Genomic DNA, 25878 nt, shown 5'->3' with positions numbered 1-25878 from the left:
ACAAAGTAGGTTAACCTTCCCTTCACTCTAAAGTTGTTGTCCAAAATATGTCAAAACACACACCAAGAAGCCACACTGTTGCATTTAGTGTAATGTGCTTCATTATAATGAACATGAGCCATGTGTTTCTCAAGTCTATCCATAATAGTAGTGTTTTATAAAGTCATTGCAGCACTGTCGATTGAATCTGAAAAAATACCTGTTTTTGAAATATCTAAAATGTATCTCATCAGAATTGTTGCAGACTTTAATAAATAAAACTAAAATATTCGTTAATAGTTGCGTGTTCCGCAAACATAGACATAGCCCAAAATTGCCTTACATACAAAACCATCAGCACTCCATAACGGGGCATGTGTTGAGCGTAAACACTTGTAAACAGTAACAGACAACAGTGGAGGCGCGTCCACCTCCGCTCTGAACCAATAGCACCGACGGATGTTTAAAGGCGTCGCGGACACGCGGTGGCTCCTCACTTCCTGGTTGAAGATGGCGGATGAGAATGAGACAGCACCGATGCCGGAGAAAGAAGATGTAGAGGACCATGGGCACTGCAGCGACTGTGAAAATGAAGACCACCACTTTGACGATGGGTAAGAAAGCATGCTTGACAGCACCGTGGTACAAAATGTGTCACATTGGTGTACACTTCGGGAAAGCCATTGTAAAGTAAAGCCTCGGCAAGCAGCCTGGGATAGACAGACATGGATGTAGGAAAGTGGTCCCGCCTACTTGCTTTTATCCTATTGGTTATTTCGTTCGTTTCCTCGCCACTTCTTTGATATGATTGGTCAGAGGGCGTCTAGTTACTCCTGTGGGCGGGCTTTAGCTTCCTTGCCTTGAGCTCCGTTATCAAGGCGTAACATGGGGGGTTGAAAATCCAAACAACGATTTGAAGCTGCTTATTGTAAAACAATTTTTTTTGTCATTTTAAACATTTAATTAGAAGTTAGTGATTTTGAGGTCGACGATATTATATATTTAGGATTATATTATACCCGTAGCCGATGCTGCTCATGGCAACCCCAGTTGGTAGTAGCGAGTTAGCTTGCATGCTAACATACCTGTCAAACGCCTATTGTCTGTACGTGCAGACACAAGCAACATCAAAAGTGAAACAAGCAAATCCTGCATTTTGTTACACATGCAGCTTGACAAGGATTTGTATTTGAGAGGGCCTTGTTAACTGGAGAGTCTAGAGAGCTTGTAATTGCATCTTTTAATCACAGCCATTTTAAAGATTCTAAAGCAGCCTAGTTCCCAGTGGATCTTACTGAAAACAGGCTTTATTGGAAATCCTCCTTTGCTGGCATTAGCTTCGGTTAATATTTACCAAGTAGGGACACACACGAAAGAGGCGCAAGGTTGCAGTTATTAGGCGTGTCCTGTTTAAGTGCGTTTTTAGTAGCCAAATGAAAAAAGTGCTCCTCCTCTTGACCCCTTTTAGTTTGTGTCCCTGCTAAAAGAAATCCCTGTGTACTTGTGACCTCTCATTAAAAGCCTCGAGTGTGCTCATAAGCTGCAAGACGTTCGACCATAGATAACTAAGATTTGATAACTAGTAAAGAGTATAGAGCCATGATCAAAAAAAAAAAGGTAAAGATATTTGAAGTGAATGCGTTTACAGGCTATTTCTGGCAAGGTTTTTAATACCTCCAAATAATTTGCTAAACATTCAGATATTTATTTTACTTTTTCATTTGTAACAGCATGTCTTTTATGGCAAATAAGAAATGCTCATTATGCATTTTTTCCAGATTAGCTGAATAATGCACACAACAGCAGTGGAGTTTCAAATATTGCACCACTCAAAGTTTTCATATGCTGAGGATGTGTTTTAACGTTTGATCATTGACCAATTTTTAAACACCTGTTGACTCTAGTATCTGTACCAAAACAACATTTTTGTAGAGGTATAATCTGTCCACTACAAATCAAAGTACATATTTTGTGTAACAGTAATAGATTTATGATATATAATGCGTTCTATATAGATATATTTTGCCTCACCCTTTACCATTGTGAGGGGAAATTAATGACCCTATTTACTAATTTCAGTCATGCAAATGTGAGTGTCACTGTTCACTCCCCTTTTCCAGTAACACGTTATTCCTCTGCACCAAAACACAGGCGGATGCAAAGAATAGTCCTGGCTGCTAACTAGTCCACTCTGTTGAAATGGAAGCCTGTGGAACAAACTATTGACTGTTTTGTTGTGCATTGTCCCACTCACTCATTGACCTCTTGTACCTACATATGTATATGCACATAGATACCACCCACTCTTCTTACAAAGGTCATGTGATGCACCATCTGTGCTCGTGTTACAAATACAGGCCAGTGCTTGGCCTCTCTCCCCTCTTGGAAACTAATGAGATTATCCTCTGTAAGTATGCAGTCTTTCTCAGCCCAGAAGATGGGATAGATGCGTGAGGGTTTGTGTATCCTTTGGTTTAAATTTAACAGAAAGGAGGTCAAACGACACAGGCTATGGGAGGGGGTTGCAGGACGTTGTGTGATAAGCTACCGAAATAATGTTGTAAATTATGTTTTTCAATGCATACAGCTAATACATGTGAATGAGATGAAAACAGTCCATATGTTATTACTCTAACCCCGATATATCCTGTGAATTGCATTTGTGATTTCATTATCATTTTCAGGACCATTTTTAGGCTGCTTTATTTGTCTAATGTGTGTGTTTAAATCGAAAACCTTTTGGACAGTTGGTCAAAAAAACACGAACATTTAGATAGACAAATGGTTACAGAGACGTTACAGGCCTAGACGCATAAATCAGTTCATTAACTGAATATGTCTTCTGTTTTGAACCGGTTGGTTTAAAATATTTATTTCCAGAAAACGCATCCTTCTCTATTGCAAATGTAATTAATACAGTGGTATTAAGATTTGGACAAAGATTGTAAATGAGTACTAACACTTTATATATGTATATAGTTTTATTCCTCCTGGCTTTTCACTTTGATCCCAGAGATAAAAAAAATAATAATAACTTGGAATACAACACAGGTTTCCTTCAACATTGTTGCTCAATAGAGATTGCTTCTGTTCTTTCTGTCCTGTTCAAGTGACAGGGGTTTGGGTGACGACACCGGCGCCAAGAAGAAGAAAAAGAAGCAGAAAAAGAAGAAGAAATCGGGTACTACAGAAGTATCTCAGGACCCCCTTGCCAAGGTATGAATTTGTTAAACCATATACTAATACATTTTAATTTAAAGTGTTAGTTTGTCTTTCATGTAAAACAATCGTTTTTTTCTGATGTTTGTTGGTATAATTGTGGATAATTTCTATCAAACAACCTTGACATCCTAAAAAGTGGATGAGTTGCATGCTTGTGATAATGCGGAACTGGGTGTAAACACACTGCTTTGCACTGCAGCATGTAGAGATTTTTATACTGCCAAGTAACAATGCAGCAGTCAGTTAATTTGACACTGCATTCCTATATCCACATCATTAAATGTGTATGTGATTTGCATAGACTGGGTTATTTAAAAAGGTCAGTGCCTGTCTGTACTTCAATATTAAAGAAAAAAATTTAATTCCTCTTTACTTTTACCACAGGTGAATTCATTGCCAGCTGATAAACTACAGGAGATCCAAAAGGCCATTGAACTGATCTCTATAGGACAAGGCCCTGCCAAAACCATGGAGGAGGCAAGTCGGAGGAGTTACCAGTTCTGGGACACACAACCTGTGCCCAAGCTTGGTATGACATTTGTTTTCTGTTCTTGTTTAAAACCCACAAACAATTGAATGTCCTCTATCATGGGTTTCTGTGCTATATGTCAAACACAGTTTGGTTTTTCTGTAGGGGAGACGGTGACCTCACACGGCTCCATTGAACCTGACAAAGACAATGTTCGAGAGGAGCCATACAGCCTCCCACAGGGCTTCAGCTGGGACACCCTCGATCTGGGGGACCCTGCTGTGGTAAGAGAGTGTATCCACCACCAACACATACTTTTAGCAGGAATCCAAGTGAAAGAGACTTCCTCTTTTTAGTGTCTTTTCTTGGAATCGATAATTTATTTTAAAAGGCTGATGACCCTATAATTCCCTGTCAATCTAAATGCTTCATTAACATTTGTCCTCTGTTCAGATGTAGGATTGTTAATGAATTATTACAACAATAAAGTGCGTATGTTTTGTCAGAGTGCAGCTCAGCTCTAATGATGAGACAGATAAAAATATACTGTCTACATCTATTTCCGTTTCAAAGAATTTAACATTCGAATTCCAACCCCAATTCAAAAAAAGTTGGGATGATGTGTAAAACATAATAAAAAACAGAATGCAATAATTTGCAAATCTCATACATTTTTTTATTTACAATAGAAAATAAAAAACATATTTCAAACATTTCATCTTAAGATGGATATTTTATCATTTCATGGAAAATATTAGCTCATTTTGAGTTTGATGGCAGCAACACATCTTGGAAAAAGTTGGAACAGGGGTAAGAAAAGGCTTGAAAAATAAAAAAGTAAAATAAAAAACATTTCAAGGAACATTTAACAACTAATTAGGTTAATTGGCCACAGATCAGTAACATGCTTGGGTAAAAAGGAGCATTTCAGAGAGGCAGAGCCTCTGGAATGTAAAGATACGTATAGGTTCACGAATCTGTGACAAACTGCTTCAGCAGCATACTCCTTCTACAAAATGTTCCTCAACGTAAAATTACAAAGACTTTGAAGATCCCATCATCTACAGTATATAATATCATCAAAAGATTAAAGGAATTAGGAGGAATATTTGTGCGCAGGGGACAAAGCCGAAGGTCAAAACTGAATGCACATGATCACCAGGCCTTCAGGCAGCACTGCATTAAAAACAGACATGAATCTCTACTGGATCACTGCATGGGCTCAGGAACACTTCCAGAAATCACTGTCTGTGAACACAGTTGTGCAATCCACAAATGTTAAAGCTGTATCATGCAAAGAAGAAGCCATATGTGAACATCATCCAGAAACACTGCCATGTTCTCTGGGCCAAAGCTCATTTAAAATGGTCTGAGGCAAAATGGAAACTATTCTGTTGTTACATGAATCACAATTTTAAAACTCTTTTTGGAAACCATGGACGCTGTGTCCTGCAGACTAAAGGGGACAGGGACCATCCAGCTTGGTATCAGCAGACAGTTCAAAAGCCTGCATCTTTGATGGTATGGGGCTGTATTAGTGCCTATGGCGTGGGCAGCTTACACATCTGGAAAGGCTCCATCAATGCTGAAAAGTACATAGTACATAGGTTTTAGAGCAACATATGCTCCCATCCAATGTCTCTTTCAGGGAAGTCCTTTCATATTTTAATAAGACAATGCTAAACCACATACTGCATCCATCACAACAACATTGCTTTGCAGGAGAAGAGTCTGGGTATTGAACTGGCCTCCCTGCAGTCCATACCTTTCACCAATAGAAAACATTTAGTGCATCATAAAATGGAAAAACTCCTGCAACAAAGGTCCAGGACTGTTTAGCAGCTCGAATTTTGAATCAGACAAGAATGGGACAACATTCCTCTACTAAAGCTTCACCAACTGGTGTCCTCAGTTCCCAGACATTTACAGACAGTTGATAAAAGAGGAGGGGAAGTTTCACAATAGTGAACATTGCCCTCTTCCAACTCTTTGAGATGTTTTGCTGACATAAAATTCAAATTGAACTAAAATTTTTGTCTCAGTTTCAACATTTGATATGTTTTTTTTTATGTTCTATTGTGAATAAAATATGGGTTGATGGGATTTGCAAATATTTGAAATCTTAAAACTCATATTTTAGAGGTCATGACTTAAATTCTGTTTTTAAATGCAGCTAAAGGAGCTTTACACTCTTCTCAATGAGAACTATGTGGAGGACGATGACAACATGTTCAGATTTGACTACTCGCCTGAGTTTCTGCTCTGGTAATTCTTTTAGAAATGAAGATCTTTTAAACACTAATTACACTGAGAAAAATTTATATTATTAAAAAAAAAAGCATTTCTTTTTTTTTTTTCTTCTTTCAACAATGCTGGGTGACTTGACTCTCTCAGGGCCCTCCGCCCTCCTGGCTGGTTGCCCCAGTGGCATTGTGGAGTGAGGGTCAACTCTAACCAAAAACTTGTGGGGTTCATTAGTGCCATTCCTGCCAATATCCGCATCTATGAAATGTAAGTGAAGGCAACAGTGTAAAAATATGATTGATTAAATAGTTTAACTTGTATGCTACCTAAAGTAACAATTTACCTTTGAGCAATTTACCCAATTTCATTTTACATAAATGCATTATGTTAGAATTCTCAAAAAATTTACTACAGGATAAGTTATCCGAAATATAGATCTTTCACAACTTGTAATTACAATAAAAGCAGTATTTGTCAACTATATTTAAATGTGTTTTATTGGTCCTTTTTAATATTAGATTCTTAAGTTAAATTGTCCAAGTCTAGTAAGTAATAGATTAGTAGTTCTAGTACTAGAAATAGTACTACCAAATACATGGTACTTTCTTTTTTTTATTTACTGTAATTATTGAGGTGACATAGAGGCAGATGTACTCAGATGCAATGAAGCTTTTCTTGTGTTTTAGAGAAAAGAAAATGGTTGAGATCAATTTCCTCTGCGTCCACAAGAAGCTGCGCTCGAAACGAGTAGCTCCAGTTCTTATCAGAGAAATCACTAGACGGGTTAACCTTCAGGGGATCTTTCAAGCAGTGTACACTGCTGGAGTGGTACTGCCCAAACCTGTTGGCACATGCAGGTGGGTCTAACAGAAAAACAACTCTTCTAATTTTTTTCATCGTACCAGTCAATACTTACCTAATCAAATTTCTATGTGCAGGTATTGGCATCGCTCTTTGAACCCACGCAAGCTGATTGAAGTGAAGTTCTCTCACTTGAGCAGGAACATGACTATGCAGCGCACTATGAAGTTGTACCGTCTGCCTGAGGTGGGTGAAAACACACATACTTACAGTTTTGAACAGAAGTGAAACAGAAACATTTCTTCTGACATCACTTGTAAGTCGTTTTGGATAAAAGCATCTGCCAAATGACTAAATGTAAATGTACACAAAAAGTCTACATAAAGGACTTCTTCCAGCCTGCCTTTATTCTTCTTTACCACTCTCCGTCTCCTCCAGGCTCCAAAGACTTCAGGTCTGCGGCCAATGACCAGGAAAGATGTGCCAGTGGTGCATCGCCTCCTCCGTGAATACCTGAGCCAGTTCAACCTGGTACCTGTTATGAACCAGGAAGAGGTGGCACACTGGCTGCTGCCACAGGAGAACATTATTGACACTTACCTTGTAGAGGTAAAGAACGTACCAGATGTGTTTTTTTTTTTTGTTTGTTTTAGTTCAGATGCAAACATCTGTCTCTGGAACATTCTTTTGGTTAAAAGTGTATGTTCTCTTGACAGAATGATGGCAAGGTGACAGATTTCCTGAGTTTCTACACCCTGCCTTCCACCATTATGAACCACCCTGTGCACCGCAGTCTAAAAGCCGCATACTCCTTCTACAACGTGCACACTGTCACCCCCCTGCTCGACCTGATGTCTGATGCCCTCATCCTGGCTAAATCGGTGTGTTCCTCTTCAGTCCTTGCATCCATCTTCTTTGAAATTTTTCCTCTTGGGGAACTTATGAGTTTTAAAAAATTCCTTTTCATCCTTTTATCCAGAAAGGGTTTGATGTCTTCAATGCACTGGATCTAATGGAAAACAAAACTTTCTTGGATAAGCTTAAGTTTGGCATCGGTGATGGGAATCTACAGTATTATCTGTACAATTGGAAATGTCCCAGCATGGGATCAGAAAAGGTAGGAATTTTTTTTATGAATTAATTTTTTTGGTGATTGGACGATTTAATTTTTACAATGACATTAGCATAACTCCAGGGTATCTGCAGTTGCTGAAGTCTGAAGACTAGTGAGCTGGGTTTCCAAATAAAGGCCTTAGTAGTTAGTAAATACTCGAGTTTCATTTTTATTTGTGTTTTCTGTTGGAGACATTACACACAAGCGGGATTGTTTCACAAACACTTATTTTAAATTTCTTATGGCACATCAAGTCTGCGGCAAATATTGTAAAAACCACTTGCCACAGCATCTCACAGCAGGCAATTGTCAGTTTTAGCTGAGTATTAAATGTAATTAATAAAAATATTTTAACAAAATCTGGGTCTGGCTTGTAGTAATTAATTATATAAAAATTATTAATATAATAAAATAAAAACATTACCTAACTAGAGACTGATTTGGATAACTGTAATATACTAAATAATTATAGGCACTATCTGGTTTTCCATCATCCTTTTATCCTTTGGCCAATTTGTCCATGAAGTATTAAACTGCATTATGTATAGTACAAACATTTAAAAAATTTTTATATCCAGTTAATAACTGCTGCTCCTTTCTCCCATCTCAGGTTGGGTTGGTGTTGCAGTGACCTCCCTTTATGATTTAAACAAGCGTCACCAACAGCCCAAGAGACCACACCATCGCACCGACCACATGACAGATGGACTGATTTCCTTCTTCAGGAAATGAAAACCCACCGCCCATTTTTACTTTTTGACTATTTGAACTTTGACCTGCACTACCGCTGCCAGGCAGGGAGGTGGAGAGAGTCCTGAACTCTTCCTCCTCTCTCGATCACATGGACCTTAAGCCATTGTAGTTACCATCCTAAACAACTGTATTACAGAGCTGTCTTGATTGTACCAAATACACATAAATACAAGAACAGTTTGCACAGATTACTGAATACCACAGATCACTGTTGGCATACCTACAATGCATGTAAATAATATCAAGCATAACTCTGGATTATTCCCTTACACATACAGACTAGATCCTACAGTTTTATTTTAATTCCTAAATGTTGGAAGTGCTTTTTGCAATTACAAAAAGTCTGTCATCCTTACATTTTTGAGAAAAAACAAACAAACAAACAAAACAAACTGATCAAAATATTTTAAAGAAGAAAAGGGGTCAAAAAGAATAAATACCCAAAGTGGACACAAGATAAGGGCTTCTGCTTAGACCTGTGTCATTTTTGTTTTTCTTAATATAACCCTCTGTTCTACCTGTTGGTTGGGGTTGTTAGGCATTGCTTTAAGACAGATATGCCAGACCCGTTCTTTGTCTTCTGGAGGTCCTCTTCTCTGTATTAACCTTCATGGTTTCCTCCTTAGCTTACTGCACTAAGCGAAGAAATGAAAAAGGAACTGAGTAATAAAATCTAAGTCATCTAGGGCATCTTAAGTTGGAGAAAAATCAGCAAGGAGGTTAACTCTGTTGGAAATCTCAAAATACATGTAGCAGGCAACAGATTTTGTTTTATGGCACCTTTTGATTTACCATTTTCTGGTTTGGTTAAGTCCACACCACTGGACTCGGATATATGATTTTAAAAAAAGATTTCTAAAGCTTATGTCAAAATTGGACATTACAAATGCTTGTTAGAGGACAAGGGAACTCCAAAAATAGTCCTAAAAATAATACAGAAATTACACACACAGGCTTATGCACAGGACAGTGTTGTTTTTCTCTCACTAGACAAAGTCCTTCAAATATACAATTTATTAGGCTATACTTGGAAAATTATAAAACTTGGATACTTTAACGAATAAAAAATATAACCCTCGCAATTAACATTTTGCCTCATACAGCAAAAACAACCATACACTAATCACAGTACACACATAGTTCAGAGTGAATGTTGGAGCTAAGCTGATAACTTGGGAAATGCCACCACCTAAGTGTTTTTTATGTAGTTGTTCTATTTGCAAACATATAATAGAATGATTGGTCTCATGGCGTTATGATGCAGGAGAAAAATGTGAAGGTGCAGATGGTATGTTTTTGAGCGAAAACAAATAAAATCTAGAAGTTGCTGTGAGGTTTTTGTGTTTTGTCAGAGTAGAGCATCCTAAATATATGTAAAAAATACCCCTAATAATTGAGCTTCTATCTAAAGTTCTATGCCATATTTCACACTCTGCAGATGTGCTTGCAAACTAGTGCATGCAAAAATAAAAACTTGTATAAACGTGAAAATACTAACTTTATATAACATTTTAGAGTTTCGGTGACTTACAGGGATGGATGTGTTTCTGATGGACACAAGGGAAGTGAGACTCAGAAAAAGTCCAAAAAAGACACAAAATTGCAAATGAATTAAATTTCTGTACAACAAAAGGCCTGAAAATAGAACAGAGAAAAGCAAACTTAAAACAACACTTCAGTTCCATTTGACAAAGCGTAGGCTAATACGAACTCAAAACAGATACATAATACTTTTTTTTATTATTTGCATGATATGGTTACAATTTGAAAGATGTGTCTTTAGAATTAATAAAATGTACATGTTAACATGATTTTAGCGTTCCCAGAGAGAAATGTTATAATGAAATGCCTATTTTGTATTTTCATAACTTTAGTGGCTCTTTAAAAACAGTCGTGTGTGGGTCTCACACCGAAGCTGACGCTGATTGGACGAAACGGTCTGGCGCGTCATGAAGGAAGTCTCTAATTGGTTGGTCTCCTCTTCAGTCAGCCATGTGAGTGGCACCTGATCCCGGAAGTCAATAGTCTGAACATCTGACAAGAAAGCTGCCAAAATGTGGCTCGGTGTAATGATTTTTTTTGTAGCTTTGCTCCTGTTTACAATAAAATATGCCTTCAGCAGCCGCGGACCCAATCCCTTTAGAAATGATACTCGCGAACCGCTTAAAAAGATGGTTCACGATAAGAAAGAAAAAAACAAAGTGCTGAAACAAGGTCAGTTAATGGATCCTTTTATGTTGTTCAACTTGGAATCAAAATCTGAAGTTAAATTCATGCAAATAAATTGTGTTTACGTGCACAGTGTGAAACAGTTACATTGGAATCGTATCTGTATTAGGGCCGGAAAAGTGGAGCAAAGTGCCAGTGAAGACGGTGTCTGCAGATAACACTTATATATTGCAACATAATCGCTAGTGGAGGACATTTTGTGTTTGTGAAAATTTTAATATGATTTTCTTTTCTGGTACACATAAAGTTGCAAAAATTCCTCAGAACTTGTACTTTACACCTAAAACACAAACACTACTCCTAGTATCCTCAAATGTCATTGTACCCTTTGTGCGCCTTGCTGTTCTTTAGATGTTTTTAGCTTTTTCTTTAGGTTTCGTAGTCGGCAAAGTACCTGACAACCTGGATGCCATCATCATAGGCAGTGGCATTGGTGGGCTCGGACTCGCAGTTTTGCTGGCTAAGGTGGGAAAGAAAGTCATTGTTCTGGAGCAGCATGATCGAGCCGGAGGATGCTGCCACACGTTCACCGAAAAGGGCTTTGCATTTGATGTTGGTGAGAAAGCTCATTCTTTATTGTATTTCTATTTATTTTAATCACTCCGTGATATTTAAAAGTAATAAAATTCTGAAATACAGATTCCCTCAAAATTAGTCTAAATAACATTAACCTGTGAAAATATGTTTCTGGTAAGTTGAGAGAAGTTATGGTCTTTGCCTACGTCTGCTGTGCCTCATGGAATTCTCAGGAATTCACTATATTGGAGAACTGAAGGGCCGTACGCCATTCCGGTGCATGCTGGACCAAATGACCAACGGTCAGCTGCAGTGGGATCCTCTGGACAATCCGTTTGACCATGTAGTTCTGGGACCTCCGGAAAACCGGCGCCGGTACCCCATCTACAGTGGCAAGACGCGCTTTCTGGAGGAGTTGAAGAAATGTTTCCCTGGAGAGGAGATGGCCATTGATGAGTACATTAAGCTGGTCAAGGTGGGATATTTTTGTATTCCAGGTAGTAATCAGGCGGTTTAAATGCAATTTTAGAAATTATTCATTTCTTCCTTTTTTTTTTTTTTTTAAAGAGCAATGCCATCTCCCCCACTGAACTGTGATGTAGAAACTGTGTTTGAGTTGGCACGGAAATTTTAGTGGTTGGCAAATCCAAGGTCAGAGTAATTGACGAGTCTTTTTATTAGCTTAAATATGACATAACAATATGGCGACTGTGGTTGGTTCGATCCCTGGCTCCTCTGGTCACATGTCGAAGTGTCCTTAGGCTAGACCCTGAACCCCAACTTAGTTGCTCCCGGTGAGTGTTGGCCAGCTGCATAGCAACAAGCCCATTTGTGTGTGTGATATTGAGTGTAAATGGGTGAATAAGAAGCAGTGTAAAGTGCTTTATAAGTGCAGACTATTTTACCATAATTAACAAGACAGACTTGCACTATCAATTTGCTTTGACATGCAGATAAAGGAATGACATATTAGTCCATTTATGCTTTTTATTTCATTCAACATTATTTTTCAAGTGGATCATAGCATTTGGAAGTAATAACCTAAACGTATTTATTCGACTGCAAAAATAAAACAAGTGAAGAAAGAGAGATGACGTTCATTGAAATCAAGACTAAGGAAACTAAAGAGCCATCTGCACAACAACAGGACAGCTCATAGCAGCACAAGACATGGAACAGTGAAGGACATTGCAATTCTATCAAGACTATCAAGTTCACATTTAACCATAAAACAAATAATATCTTTTTAAAAACAAAATAATACATTAAGTTTAAAAAAATACTTTTAACATTTAGTGGTACATACATGAACAGGAGTCCCATTCAGACATTTCACAACAGTCAGTGCAAAAGAGTTGTTCTGGGCACTTAATCAGAGGCATATAGACTATATAGGCATATAGTCATCACAATTGTCAAATTATTAAAAATCAACAAACCAAAGGTGAACCTCAAACCTCAAGTATTCTCCTTCTGGTAAATTTCACTTCGACAGTCTCTAATAGATCAAGTGTTTATCATATTTTGGAGCCGGCCTTTTCAACCAGCTTGTTAATCCTGTTCCTGTTGCTGGCAATGATGCTGTTATTTACCGCTATTACACAAAATGTGAATGTATAGTACAAAATCACTGGCCACAAACTTCTAATGGGAAATATTCAATAGGGTCATACTTCCCCCAAGTTTGCTAAAAACAATCTGGGTTTTGCATTTTTATTTTTTTTGCATACAAAAAAAAAGCATAGAGTGAGTTTTAAAATGGACAACCATTCACACCTTTATGAAACATATGAAACCACATTTAGATTACTGGATAAAACATAAACATCAGTATTCTAAAATCATTAAGAAACCAAACTACTGTCTTGCAAATGTCTGTATCATTTGCATGGCTTTTGTCTTCAGAAAGCTGGACGTGGCATTTGGTTCCTCGCTTTGCTGAAGCTCTGTCCTGCCCCCTTGGCCAAGTTACTGGTCTACACCGGCCTGGTCAAACATCTGTCCTTCTTCTTCAAGATGGCTTCCCGCAGTCTTACAGAAGTGGTTAATGAACTAACAGAGAACAAGGACCTAAGGGCTGTCTTCAGCTACATATTTGGCACCTACGGTAGCTGCAGTTCTGTTGGTGGAGTCAGATTAATATTAACATCCTTTAATTTTTTGCTCATAGTTCTTGTTCTCCTGTCTGATCGGTAGGTAACATGCCAAAGGATGCCAGTTTCGCTATGCACAGCTTGTTGGTTACTCACTTCCTGAATGGGGCCTGGTACCCTAAAGGTGGAGCCAGTGAAATTGCCTACCACATGATTCCCATTATTGAGAAGGCTGGTGGTGCTGTTCTAGTTCGAGCCCCTGTCAACCGTATCTTGTTCAATGAGGCAAAGGAAGCTTATGGTGGGTGTATTCTGTTTCTATAAACAGTTGCAGCTGTTAGCAGCTCACACAGAAAGGTAATTCAACATGAGTGTATGCTTGTTTTTTTGGTTCTAGGTGTGAGTGTCAAGAAGGGGGAAGATGAAATTCATATCCATGCCCCTATGGTCATCTCTAATGCTGGCATCTTCAACACCTACCAGAAGCTGCTGCCCAAAGAGCTCCAGGCCTTGCCAGGTTTAAAAGAACTTTCAGTTGGGTTAGATATTTGTATAGTGATACACTCTATATAATTGAGATTCTGTACACCACCACAGTGAACTTGAAATAAATAATCTATACATAAGGGGTAGACTCACAGCTTTAATTAGCAGTTAGCAATATCTACAAGAAGTCCAGCAGTGCTGTCCAGTCCATGAAGTGTCAAAATACAATGGAAAACAAAGGTTTCTCAGAGTCCAGGTTGGCTGCATTAACTTGCTTGTTTTGACTTAGTAGTGCTAAATTTATACATACTAATTTTACCATTACATAAACATAGAAAATTTGCAAGTACTATTTTAGAAGTGAAAAGGAACTGAAGATATTTTCTACCACTTTTACTTGACTGCTGATTTCAATATGCAACTTAACCTTGTTTAGAATAAGATTTAAAATCTATGCACTTTTCTCAACCCAGCCCTTCTATGCAACACACCACAACACTCAGCCTGCCATTTCTGATAGTCATGATTATGAAATGAAAATAAATGACAAATCCTCCCTAATCAAGCAGAAATAATTAAATGCTCTGATTATTTAGAAGAATGAGCCTCACTCAAAAACCTTCAGTAGCAAATATCTTTATTGCTGCCAGTGCTGTTAAATTATTCTGTCACAGGAAGTTTTAACAGGACATCTTCACATCAAGATATGTTTTGGACCATTTATGTAGTAAAAAATATTTTTGAGTCTTAAAGGTTCTGTATCTTTTCATTTTATTAATTAGTAATGTTGTAAGCACTGGGTATGTCATCAATCAATCTAGGTGATTGCAAATATCAGCAGACAAAATTACTAACTGTAGGAAAAGGTTTAAAAACAGTTTCAAAGTTGATAAAAAAAAACTGAATAGTGAAGGGCCACTAGGGCTTAAAAGCTATTGATTTCATTTAGACAGTTTCAGCACTAGAAGCAATCACTATTATATTGGATTCAGGATGAAAAAAACAAATTAAAGCTTTTAAGGATAGTTTAGGTTTTTGTTAAGTTTGTGAAGTTTTTCTCTATGATGTGACCTTTGCAGCAATCCAGAAGCAGTTGAGTATGATGAAGAATGGTGAAGGTGGACTGAGTGTTTTCATTGGTCTAACTGGTACCAAGGAGGAGCTGGGCCTGAAGGCAGACAATTACTGGATCTTTCCTGAGAACAATATTGATGAATTGTATGTTGTGAAATATTTTTTGTGACTACTTATCCCATTACTACTACAAAAAAGCTAATCAAATGAGTATTACAGGTATAGACTTCTAAGCAGAAGTTGCTTTATGGCTCTGTGTCTGAAAGAAACCTGATGATTACTAGTTAATTACAGATAGTAGATGTAAATTCATGTATCAAATCACATCATGGAAATGTGAAAGGCTCAGGTTTGTAGTCCAAAACATACAGTTGCATAATGTGATTGCAGTGGTTTATTATTTTTAAACAAGACCTCTGAAATATTTATCTTTTGGTTATTTGTGAATTGGCTTTACCAACATGATCTGTTTTCGTCTACAGGGTGGAGAACTACATGAATGGACAGAGGGAAGAGTCAGCTAATAATGTTCCTCTGCTGTTTGTCGCCTCTCCATCAGCTAAAGATTCTACATGGGAGGAAAGATCACCAGGTATAGAAAAATTAGATGCAGCACATCAGTATATCTTTCAGCAGTTCATAAAGTAAAACCTGCATTCCACATTAGAATCTATGCATTGTATAAAGAAAATTGTCTTTATTTCATATACCTTATTTTTATAATGTCTTGTTTTTTTCTTACAATAGGCAAGTCAACTGTGACCCTGGTTACCTTTGCCAAGTACGAGTGGTTTGAGGAGTGGAAGGATGGCAAAGTGAAGAACAGAGGGGCAGACTACAAACAGCTAAAACAGGCTTTCATAGATTCTATTTTGGAGGTGGTTATGGACATCTTCCCAAAGATCACCAGAGACAAGGTAAAGTGTTGTGGTCAACTGACCTTGCAGATGAATCTGTGTGTGGTCAGCAGTAATTTCATTATTATTCACTTAACTGGTAACCAGTAACAGTCGGCTGTCTCCATCAAGCTGATTGGTTAACTGTCATGTAAATGAGAAACCAGACTACTGTGATTTAGGCAAGGGAAAACTGATTTCCCCTGGAAAATGCAGATATCGCAGCTATTTATACATATCACCAGGTTTTAATTACCTTTTTACAAGTGCACATATGAATCTTAAAAAAAGGCTTGCGACAAGTGAAGATGCTTGGAGAAGAATATAGAGAGGGAGGAATGAATTGAATACGAGTGTGGTGCTGGTTAATAGATTATGTAATTCACGAGTATGTTACTGTGAAAGAACTTCACAGACCCTGAGCTGCAAGTACACATCCATATTACCTGCTATGGGAGCTCTTGCTAAAGTAAAGTGTACTGTCATCTACTTTGTCTTTGTTTTACAATTATATAATATTATATTACCATTATAAAGTTCTTAAATGTTTCATTACTGGATATGTATCACACTGCACTTTTTGCATCACTTGTAACATTGAGCATTTTCTTAACATGCCCCATAAAATAAAAACTATAAATTTAGACTTACTGTAAACAAACATGACTACTGTTATACTACTTTGTAGATGGACTTGTGAAACTCATGTACTTTGATTTCTTTAGTACCTTCAATACAATCTAGCTTGTCCTGTTGAGAAAAAAAGGTGCAGGTAGACCACCTCCACAACCTCCTGGATTGCTGACTACGTGCAGTTGCACTGTACTGCAGGGAACTCTAAGCTTTCTTCTTCACCTAGCACTGAGGCTTTCACTAAAATTTAGACTTGTAATCTGCAGAGGGACTCAAAAGACTACAGGAGAGGAGAAGAACAACCTGCTCTTAAGTGGAACAAAGACCAGATTCTGTGTACTATACAGCATACACCTATTTACTTGCTTGTTTCTGTTTTCTGTGTAGATTGAGTTCATTGATGTTGGAACCCCCATCACAAACAGTCACTATATTGGAGCCTCCAGAGGTGAAATCTATGGAGCAGATCATGGCATTAAACGGTTCAACCCTGAACTCAGTGCTATACTGAGACCTCAGACTCCACTAAAGAATCTCTATCTGACAGGTCAGTCTCTGTGCAGCCAAATACTGCGCTTTTAGCAATTTGAGGTTGCCGTTATTTCTTTTACAGTGTTCTCTGAAATCAAACTTTTTTTTTTGTTTGTTTCACAGGGCAGGATATGTTTTTGTGTGGCTTTGCTGGTGCTCTTGCTGGAGCTCTCACCTGTGGTTCAGTCATTCTCAACCGCAACCTACATTTGGATGCTATTGCCCTTGCAAAGAAAATAAAATCTGTTGATGCCAAACTGAAAAGGGAGTAACTTCCTGAGATAGCAGAGACAAATGTCACTGACTGGTCAGGAAACTTTAACCTACACTGCTGCTGCCAGACAAGGAGGCAGGAAGAGTATTTATCCTCCTCTCTTGATGACGTGGATCTTACTGTAAACCCAACTCACAGTTGGCATATCTACAATGTATGTAAACTGTATCAAATGCAGTAGTGAATTATTTCCTAACACTAGATGCTGCTGTTTTACTTTATTCTTAAGTCCAAAGTGCTTTTTCCAATTAAAATAAATTTGTCATTCTTAAGTTTTAAAGATTTAAAAAATCTGAATGATCAAAATATTTTAAAGAAGAAATGGATAAAAAAGACAAGGTAATAAAACACCCATATGTTGTCATGCTTGATTCTGTGTCATTTTAATTTTCATCATGTTCATCATAATTGTTTTTGCTACATACTACAACTAACTCTTGCAACTCTAAACCAAACTGCGGTAGATGTTTATATAAATACATGGTAGAACTGGATTAAAAGGCCTGTGGTAGATTAAAGTAAGGATGGATTGATGACATGCAAATGCTGCTGCTTTTGCTTCTGGACTAAAATCATAATCTAGTTTCAAGTTGGTGCTTGTATCTCTAAAGATGGTCCAGAAAAAAGGGTCTTAAAACAGCTCACTATTTATTTGTCTCACAGGAGCTCAAAAACACTCAGTTCAACATCCACCAAGACCATGGATTTGATTTGATGCAGTTTCAATGTTGTAGAGGAGATTAATTTTTGTAGACTGTAGGGTATACAGCTCCTTTAACTCCACCTCTTTCTCCTTCTCCTACTGAGCGAGGATTTGACATCCGCTCTCAGCCAGTAGGAAATCTTAATGAACGATACAGTGTGTGCACTTACAGCCAGCTATGGTCATTCCATGAACTAAATTGTGGACAGACTGCTGCCATTACCTGGCAAGAACAACTGCATAATCAAAATGTAATGCAGTCAGGTCACTTGCACAGTGAGGAAGGTGTTAATAGACAGGGACTAAGTAAATGTTAGGGCTAGATACAATATGTATAATAGGTATCACAAAAGAGACAGATAAATGATTATTTCTTAGGCCCAAAAGAAAAACAGCAAATAGCTGATTTTAATCTGTGCCCACTCTGTGTTGCTAAATGTAATGAGTAATATACAACAGTGGAGTAAGATGAAAAACTGCTAATTAGTCACTAATTAGTAACTCAACAACACAACAACTGTGGCTGGTTAACTTCTCATCTTCACAGAATGTGCTGGATCAGTCGGCTGTGCATAGCAACCTCAGGACATCAGTCTCTGCTCAATCTGCAGCTCCTCTAAACACAGTAAGACCCTGGTTAACCACACATTCACTTTTGTGATTTAGTAGACAAAAAGTTTACTAGGAAAAAACTAACACACATCTATTATAGACTTGCCATTAAGTCCAGGAGTCCAGTAGGAAATGATCAGTCTTGTAGCTTAGACCCACATGCTTGTTAGAATAAAAAACATCAGGTGATTCAGGGTGTGCAATAAACTCAAACGCACCTTAAGATTAAACTGATTTTTAATTGACAACATTTTATCTTAGCAATTTAACTGTATTATAATATGCTTATTCTCATGCTTATTCTCATCTCATGTTTGACATACAACAATGATCTGTTACAAAAAAGTGATGTTAATCCAGCAATGAGACACATCCATCACTGATATTTGAAGTAGCATAAGGTTTGAATCAACAAATCAATTTTAATAGGCAGAAAAATAAAAAATCCACAGTTGATAGTTGTTCTAGTGCATCATAAAGGGTGTTGCCCTGTCACTGTAATGACCTTCACATGAAAACACACTCGTGACATGTGTGACCTTCTGCCGAAACAACTGTTGTATTATGGACCTATGTGTCAGACTCTCTCCAGATGTGTTTGTATTCGATAGACATCACTGCAGCTCATTCAGGCAGTTACTATTAGTTAAAGAGAGGGGAACCTCGTGATGATGCAGCTTCTCTAATGACCTGTTCTGTCTTTGTGACTTCAGTAATGCATCTCTGATTTGACTTTATTTTGATTTATGTAGAAATGGACAGGGGGTTCAGCTTTGCTTTTGACAAATTTATTTTAATTGGAAAAAGCACAATATTTTGAAGAAGCTGAGTTTGAGAAGTTGTTTCACATCATGCAGCAACCTTATTGGGAAGCTAGGGATAATTATGTATGTGCACGCTGCTAACACATACCTGCAGATGGAGGAAACATAGTCAGTGCATAGTGTGTTGTTTTCATCAGCTGGTATTAAAAGTTGACTGTGTTTTGCTTTGTGTAGGGAAGAAAAAGAGAAAGAGGCAAAGGCAAAAGGGCCCCACCACCGCTGAAGGTGAGTACATATGACTGTAGATCACAGCGTTTCCCTCTCATTCACACACGTATTCTGTCTTGCTGCTGCTAACCTTCATTCCTCTAATTTCCAGAGCAGACCTCCACCTCTTTAGATTTTCCTCCACCTGCTCCCTGCTCTCGCACACCCACTTCCACCTTAAACTCCTCTGTCACACCTACAGGACTTACAGCTCTCATACAGTACATGTCCTGCACCACTCTAACACACTTCTCTTCCACTCCAGACTTTCTCATACAGTACCACAGCTCCTCTCTCGACACCCTGTCAGACACAATGCAACTCCCTATGACCCTCTCTGTACTTCTCCATCAGCATCCTCAAAGCAAATACTGCATCAGTTGTGTAGTCACTGAACTCTTTCAGATTGCAACGTCGACACAAGGTGTAGTCCACCTGAGTGCTTCTACCTCCGCTCTTATATGTTAACCTATGTTCCTGCCTCTTCTGGAAGAAAGCGTTCACTACATTAATTTCCATCCTCTTTGCAGAGTCTACCACCATCTGTCCTTTTGTGTTCCTGTCCTGAAGACCAAACCTTCCCATCAAATTCTCATCACCTCCGTTCCCTTCACTACATGTCCATTGAAATCTGCACCAATCACCACTGCATCACTTCATCTAACTCACTCCAGAATTTATCCTTCTCTTCTAACTCACATCCTACATGTGAGGTGTAACCACTAACAACATTGAATCACGTCTTGAATTTCCAAATTCATACTCATCAACCTGTCTGATACTCTTTTCACCTGCATGTTTAATAAGTTGTAATCCCTTCCTGACACAACCGCCTGCATTTATACAGACTTGGGACTGGATCCGTTCTGTAAAGCTTTAAAAAGGCAAATCTCTTTGGATATGTATATTTGGCTATAAAATCTAAACTATATATTTTTTTAATTTCGTGTGTACTGTTGTTTAACCACAATCATTTTTATTTGCACTGCGGTCAGTAAACCTCTCTTTTGATGTGCACGTGAACGCAGCATGTGGGGCTTACAGCAATATTGACAGCAGCGGGGCGCACGTGGAGGAGTATTCTACACATTATTTTCTTGTATGGGCCACAGATACACAGCTACATTTCCCTGCAGGAAGCGGCATGGAGGAGAAAGTGGGCTCTGCTGTCTGAGGTAAAGTGAAAGACCAGTTACTGTAACGAGACTGAAATCCAACACGCCATGAGCATCACAAACCGGGATAACAAAAGTGATGAGTGCCCGCTGTTAGGAATTAAGTACCTGCTAGCTAACCTGCTAATGTTAGCTTAGTTTTAATTGTCCACGGCAGGTAAACTGACATTTGACTGTTGTCTTCCTGAATTGGACAACTTTCTGCACGTTTTAGGGTTAAATCATCCTAAATTTGACAGAGGCCTCAGCCACAGTCACTTTCTGCACTATGGACATGAGCGGCAGGAGTTTGTGCTACGAGCTTCTGGCAAAAGTTGGGGAAGGCTCCTACGGAACAGTGTACAAAGCCAGAGAAATGGGGGAGAAGCAGCGCATCCTGGCGGTGAAGAAACTCAACATCCGTGGAGACACGTCGGAGACCGGGATCCCCCCCGTCATGATCCGAGAGGTGGCGCTGCTGTATAAAATGAAACAGTTTAACCATCCCAACATAGTCAAGTAAGTTTGTCCACGTGCAAAGGTATTAATATTTCAAAACTAAATTAGGCCAGTGAACAGATGAATCCTCCTGTTTCTGCTCAGATGCTGTAATAAGTTCATACATATTATATATGCGCATATAGTTTACTATGACTACAAACACTAAAACATTTTTAAATACTGTAAACTGAATACTATTTTGAATCGGTTACATTACATTCAAATAACCAGACTCTACTATTTTCCATTTGTTATTCAATTTTTACCCAGGTTTCACTGAAACTGAAACTTAAATGTGTTATTACAGGAGGTAATTGATCATCTTAGCAAATAAATATTTTTCTTGCTAGAATGTATTTTTTTCAAAAAGAATAGTGATTTTTACACTACAACTGTGGCACTACCCAGTTCAACACGCTCTTGATATAATTTGCAGCTTTCTGTATTAAGATGCATGCTGCAAAAACCACTCCTGCCTTTTTTTAACTTAAAGATCGGTCTTTTTTGGGCAACAAAAAATATTTGGTTTGCATTTGTGAAAGAAGGCATAGTGGTGCTACATTTATGTTGAGAATTGATTTGTTGCGAAATGTGTAAAAAGAAAAATCTAGAATTGAATATTTTTTTTTATCCCTGTCTGATTTAACCATACAGGTTGTTGGATGCCTCTGTTGTAGCAGTGGGCAGGAGTTTGAACCTCACGCTGGTGTTGGAATACATTGACCAGGACCTGTCCACTTTCCTCTCTAAGGTTCCTTCTTCTGGACTGAGCCATGACTCTATAAAGGTGTGGACCCATCACCTGTATTATCCTAGTTGCATGTATTTAAGTCTTAAGAGTTTTAAGAGCTGGAATGACCACTTCTCTTTCATACTGTAGGTTTTTATAAGCAGCCCTAGACATAGGTTGTCGTACACGACAAATACTCACTATTGAGAAATATATAGATCAATGCTTTTTTTTAAATTTGGCTTGCTTGGGTTTAACTGTGTGTTAAATTCAAAATCTGGGAAAGAACTGCAGAACGTACAAATGTACATAAATGAATGATTCAAATCTAAAACTATAATTTCAATACTAATTTTCAAAAACATTTTTGAAACAAGCTTAAACTAAGCTGCAGTTTGTGTGCAAAGGTATTTTGTGTTCTCCTGATGTGTTCAATAATTCTAAATACCAGTTTCAGATACAAAAGTTAACAATCATCACAATATCTTAACTTAGCTTATTCTATGACATTTTACCTCCGTGGGCACTGTCTGTGTCAGTCGCCTTCCTACTGAGGGTTTAACACTGGACAGAAACAGGGTTTCAGAAACTCACACTTACTCATTGTTAACCCTCATTCAGCTACTACCTGCCTGAACTTCACCTTTTACCCTAAAGAGAAATTTTTGTGGTTATTTGTCAGGCTGCACTGGTTCTCTGGCAGCTGAGAATTAGACATGAGACAGTGTAATTCCCAAAGTCCTTGGGCCTTAACCACCAAGATCTTGTATTGATGATGTCTAAAGTCTTCTCACGCACATCCCAAAGACTCAGTGATGTTAAGGTCAGGACTCTGTGGTGGTTCATCCCTGAATGGAAATGTTTCCTGCTCCTTGAACCACTCTTTAACAATTTGAGCCTGACTTTGGTGAAAAGTTATGACTTTTGAATAATTTGTTACTGTACTTAAGTAAAATCTTTGATTAATATCTGGCTACTTTGATTGTTACTCCACTACATTTCTGATCAATTACATTCATCATTAAAAGGCAAGTTTTACAAATTAAAATGCTGACATGCACTCAACACAACAAAAAGCTTCCTTCTATATGTACACAGCCTCAAAACAGTAATATCAACATGAAAAAATAAGTCTTTTTTTCTTGTTCCACATTTAATCCATCCATCTATTGTCTGTAATAACTTATCTTGTTACAGATAAGTTGCAGGGGGCTGGAGCCTATCCCAGCTGTCACTGGGCAACAGATGGGGTACACCCTTGACAGGTCACTGGTCTATATTAGGGTCAACACAGAGAGACACACACAGAGAGACAACCATTCACACTTACACTCACATCTACGGGCAATTTCGAGTCACCAATTGACCCAACATGCATGTCTTTGGACTGTAGGAGGAAACCGGATTATTTGGGGGAAACATGAAAAAGAACATGCAAACTGCCCACAAAAAGACCTCAGCCTGTTGGGGACGCAAATCTGTGACCTTCTAGCTGTGAGGTGGCAGCGCTAACCGCTTCACTGCCACGCTACCCCACACAGGAAATTCAGACCTATCATGAGGCAGGCCCTGAATTCGGACACAGCTTTTGAATAGAAAGTGTTGCCTTGCTGTTTTCTGTCTCTGCAGAATGTGATGCTGCAGCTGCTGCAAGGGTTGGACTTCTTACACACAAACATGGTACTGCATCGTGACTTAAAACCAGAGAACATCCTGGTCAGCAGCCGTGGAGAAATCAAGATAGCGGATTTTGGACTGGCACGCATCTACACCTTTAATATCGCTCTCACTCCTGGTGTACGTGATGTACCAGTCAAGATTAAAAAACAGTTGTCAAATGTGTGATATGTTGTTTAGATGCATTGCATTAATTTTCTTAAACAACATAATTTGGTTTGTGTGTAGCACTATATTGTCTGTTTCTCGGCCTGAGATAAAAATGGTCACTTGTCACTTCTCTCATTCTTACTATTATGTTTTCATTTCTTTACGTTCTTATTATATCACTCTTTGTTCAGGTGGTGACGCTCTGGTACAGAGCCCCTGAGGTGCTACTGAACTCTGTCTACATGTCTTCAGTAGATATGTGGAGCGTCGGTTGCATCCTCGCCGAGCTCTTCCTCTTGAGGTAAGGATATCTGTTTGGTGCATAGCTAGAGGAGATTTTGAATGGAGAAAACTTTTGTTATGGTCTAAATAGACATAAAGTTGCCAAATGACATTTGTTATGTCTGTCACAGACCCTTGTTTCAAGGATACACAGAGGTGCAGCAGCTGCATAAAATCTTTGAGTGAGTTTTTTAAAGATTAACACTTTTAATGGTGATCTGTCTGATTGCTCCACAATCCTATATACATTATAATTTTTGTTTTTTAATGGTTTGTCAGAGTCATTGGTTTACCTGATGAGGAGGACTGGCCCAAGGACAGCCCAATTCCATACACAATCACCTTGGGATCAAAAGGCACCTGCACAAACCTGCTTCCCACACTGGGCCCAGATGAGAACGACCTACTAGCTGTGAGGAGATCCATGGTTTCTGTTTCTGTGTTGCCAGGCTTACAAATTGTCTTATTTCCCAGTGACATCAGGTAGTAAATAGTGTGTTGTATTCTGGAATTGATAGAGGGTCTAGTGGCAAAAAGACAGCAATAAAACTGACAAGGTTTGATGTGAGGGGAAGTTGTTCTCTGCCTGCAAATACTGTCTAAGACAATTATGTCTTATCCAGTGGCTCAGGTTTAGACATTTTAGTTCTTGAAGTTTAGAATCCTCTCATTAAAATGTTTGATTTCAAGGTTTGTGGGGTTAGAGACATAACATCTGTGTTGCTAATGTTAGCTTAAATTGGTATTTGTTTATCATTATATAATTTAAACAGTTATAGTGTTACAGCTACAGTACATCATCTATTAGCCAATTAAAATGAATGTGCTTCTTTGCAGCTCTGACCTCTATTAAGCCCAGAATACAATGGCCTGTGTATTATCTGACATTATTAAATAGAACAATTGACACAAGTCTAAAGAGTATTTTTTTCAAGTAGTTTTTAGGCACAATATTTTTCCTGCAGCAATGTTTGGCATTCATACCAAGCAGTCGCATCTCAGCTGCAAAAGCTCTGGCTCATCCTTTCTTCAAGAAGCACTGAAGATTTCCGCCGAATGAGAAGTGGAAGGATAAGAGAACTCCAGCTCCTTCTGCTCCCTTCTTTTCCACTGTACAGCCAGTAATACTAAGCAGTCTTGTGCCATAAAATCCATCTTACTTTCAGAGAATTGACTGTTCACCAACATCATGAAAGACCTTTTAAATATCATTGCAGGAAATAAATGCAGTTATGCATGACTTGCAGGACATGGCTCTTATGGCACAAAATATTTAGTATACAGTTTATTTGTTTAAATCGAAGTTAAAAACAAAAAGCATTTGACCAGCCTTCATAACTCAGTAATGGCACATGGTTCCTCGATCTATATTTTACGAGCTATTTGATAGAACGCTATGCCTTCCCACATAGATATTTCTACTTTATATTGCTGAGTGTTAATAGTAATAATGAGTTCTGTTTTGCTGTAATAGATAACACTATTATGAACACTTTTATGTTGATGAGCTAATTTATTTTATTTCACCAAAGCTTTTTTGTTCTGGACTTGTCTACACCAGAGGAAATTCAGTCCTTTATATTTGTTATTTTTATGAATATATTTATGGTGTATTCACTGGAATAGATTACACCTGTATTTATGTTTATATTGCCAGATTGTAGAAAATATCTTTCTACTAATGCACAAGTTAAGCTGTTTGTTTAAGAAGATTTTTCTATAAA

General features: G+C 38.1%; 3 protein-coding genes across 7 annotated transcripts; all 3 read left to right on the top strand.

Moving 5' to 3' along the window:
• Positions 1-446: 446 nt before the first annotated feature.
• On the top strand, positions 447-9045 carry LOC137099433 (glycylpeptide N-tetradecanoyltransferase 1-like). Of its 4 annotated transcripts, none has more exons than XM_067476272.1 (12): positions 449-593; positions 3090-3195; positions 3586-3730; positions 3836-3954; positions 5844-5935; positions 6065-6181; positions 6601-6771; positions 6853-6961; positions 7154-7324; positions 7432-7596; positions 7695-7832; positions 8440-9045. In XM_067476272.1, the coding sequence occupies exons 1-12, from the start codon at positions 490-492 to the stop codon at positions 8458-8460; spliced, it is 1458 nt and encodes a 485-aa protein (XP_067332373.1). In that variant the 5' UTR covers positions 449-489; the 3' UTR covers positions 8461-9045. The 4 variants fall into 4 exon arrangements, with proteins under 4 accessions (XP_067332370.1, XP_067332373.1, XP_067332371.1 ...); XM_067476271.1 differs by having other exon boundaries at positions 459-593; positions 3096-3195; XM_067476269.1 differs by lacking the exon at positions 8440-9045 and having other exon boundaries at positions 447-593; positions 7695-7871.
• Positions 9046-10577: 1532 nt separating this feature from the next.
• On the top strand, positions 10578-17678 carry LOC137099432 (all-trans-retinol 13,14-reductase-like). 2 transcript variants are annotated; one of them, XM_067476268.1, is made up of 11 exons: positions 10578-10796; positions 11233-11367; positions 11561-11802; positions 13233-13434; positions 13524-13721; positions 13818-13937; positions 14986-15124; positions 15463-15572; positions 15728-15897; positions 16897-17056; positions 17164-17678. In XM_067476268.1, the coding sequence occupies exons 1-11, from the start codon at positions 10637-10639 to the stop codon at positions 17310-17312; spliced, it is 1785 nt and encodes a 594-aa protein (XP_067332369.1). In that variant the 5' UTR covers positions 10578-10636; the 3' UTR covers positions 17313-17678. The 2 variants fall into 2 exon arrangements, with proteins under 2 accessions (XP_067332369.1, XP_067332368.1); XM_067476267.1 differs by having other exon boundaries at positions 10579-10796; positions 11185-11367.
• Positions 17679-17815: 137 nt separating this feature from the next.
• On the top strand, positions 17816-25849 carry cdk21 (cyclin-dependent kinase 21). Its single transcript, XM_067476274.1, has 8 exons — positions 17816-18642; positions 19628-21333; positions 21970-22102; positions 23675-23842; positions 24064-24173; positions 24286-24336; positions 24434-24566; positions 25120-25849. The coding sequence occupies exons 2-8, from the start codon at positions 21104-21106 to the stop codon at positions 25195-25197; spliced, it is 903 nt and encodes a 300-aa protein (XP_067332375.1). The 5' UTR covers positions 17816-18642; positions 19628-21103; the 3' UTR covers positions 25198-25849.
• The last annotated feature ends 29 nt before the right edge of the window (positions 25850-25878 follow it).

Source organism: Channa argus, chromosome 15 (assembly GCF_033026475.1).
Source record: "Channa argus isolate prfri chromosome 15, Channa argus male v1.0, whole genome shotgun sequence".
NCBI lineage: Eukaryota > Metazoa > Chordata > Actinopteri > Anabantiformes > Channidae > Channa > Channa argus.
The sequence above is the reverse complement of the archived record's forward strand: the minus strand, read 5'-3'. Positions and strand labels throughout refer to the sequence as shown.

Excerpts from the sequence above, each read along its gene's own strand:
- LOC137099433 (XM_067476269.1), top strand. The coding sequence starts at position 490 with ATGGCGGATGAGAATGAGACAGCACCGATGCCGGAGAAAGAAGATGTA. Across the intron at positions 6,962-7,153 it reads AGTTGTACCGTCTGCCTGAG|GCTCCAAAGACTTCAGGTCT; the intron begins GTGGGTGAAAAC and ends CGTCTCCTCCAG. Across the intron at positions 7,597-7,694 it reads CCCTCATCCTGGCTAAATCG|AAAGGGTTTGATGTCTTCAA; the intron begins GTGTGTTCCTCT and ends CCTTTTATCCAG.
- LOC137099432 (XM_067476267.1), top strand. The coding sequence starts at position 10,637 with ATGTGGCTCGGTGTAATGATTTTTTTTGTAGCTTTGCTCCTGTTTACA. Across the intron at positions 11,368-11,560 it reads GGGCTTTGCATTTGATGTTG|GAATTCACTATATTGGAGAA; the intron begins GTGAGAAAGCTC and ends TGGAATTCTCAG. Across the intron at positions 15,573-15,727 it reads ATGGGAGGAAAGATCACCAG|GCAAGTCAACTGTGACCCTG; the intron begins GTATAGAAAAAT and ends TTCTTACAATAG.
- cdk21 (XM_067476274.1), top strand. The coding sequence starts at position 21,104 with ATGGACATGAGCGGCAGGAGTTTGTGCTACGAGCTTCTGGCAAAAGTT. Across the intron at positions 24,174-24,285 it reads GCCGAGCTCTTCCTCTTGAG|ACCCTTGTTTCAAGGATACA; the intron begins GTAAGGATATCT and ends TGTCTGTCACAG. Across the intron at positions 24,567-25,119 it reads ATGAGAACGACCTACTAGCT|CAATGTTTGGCATTCATACC; the intron begins GTGAGGAGATCC and ends TTTTTCCTGCAG.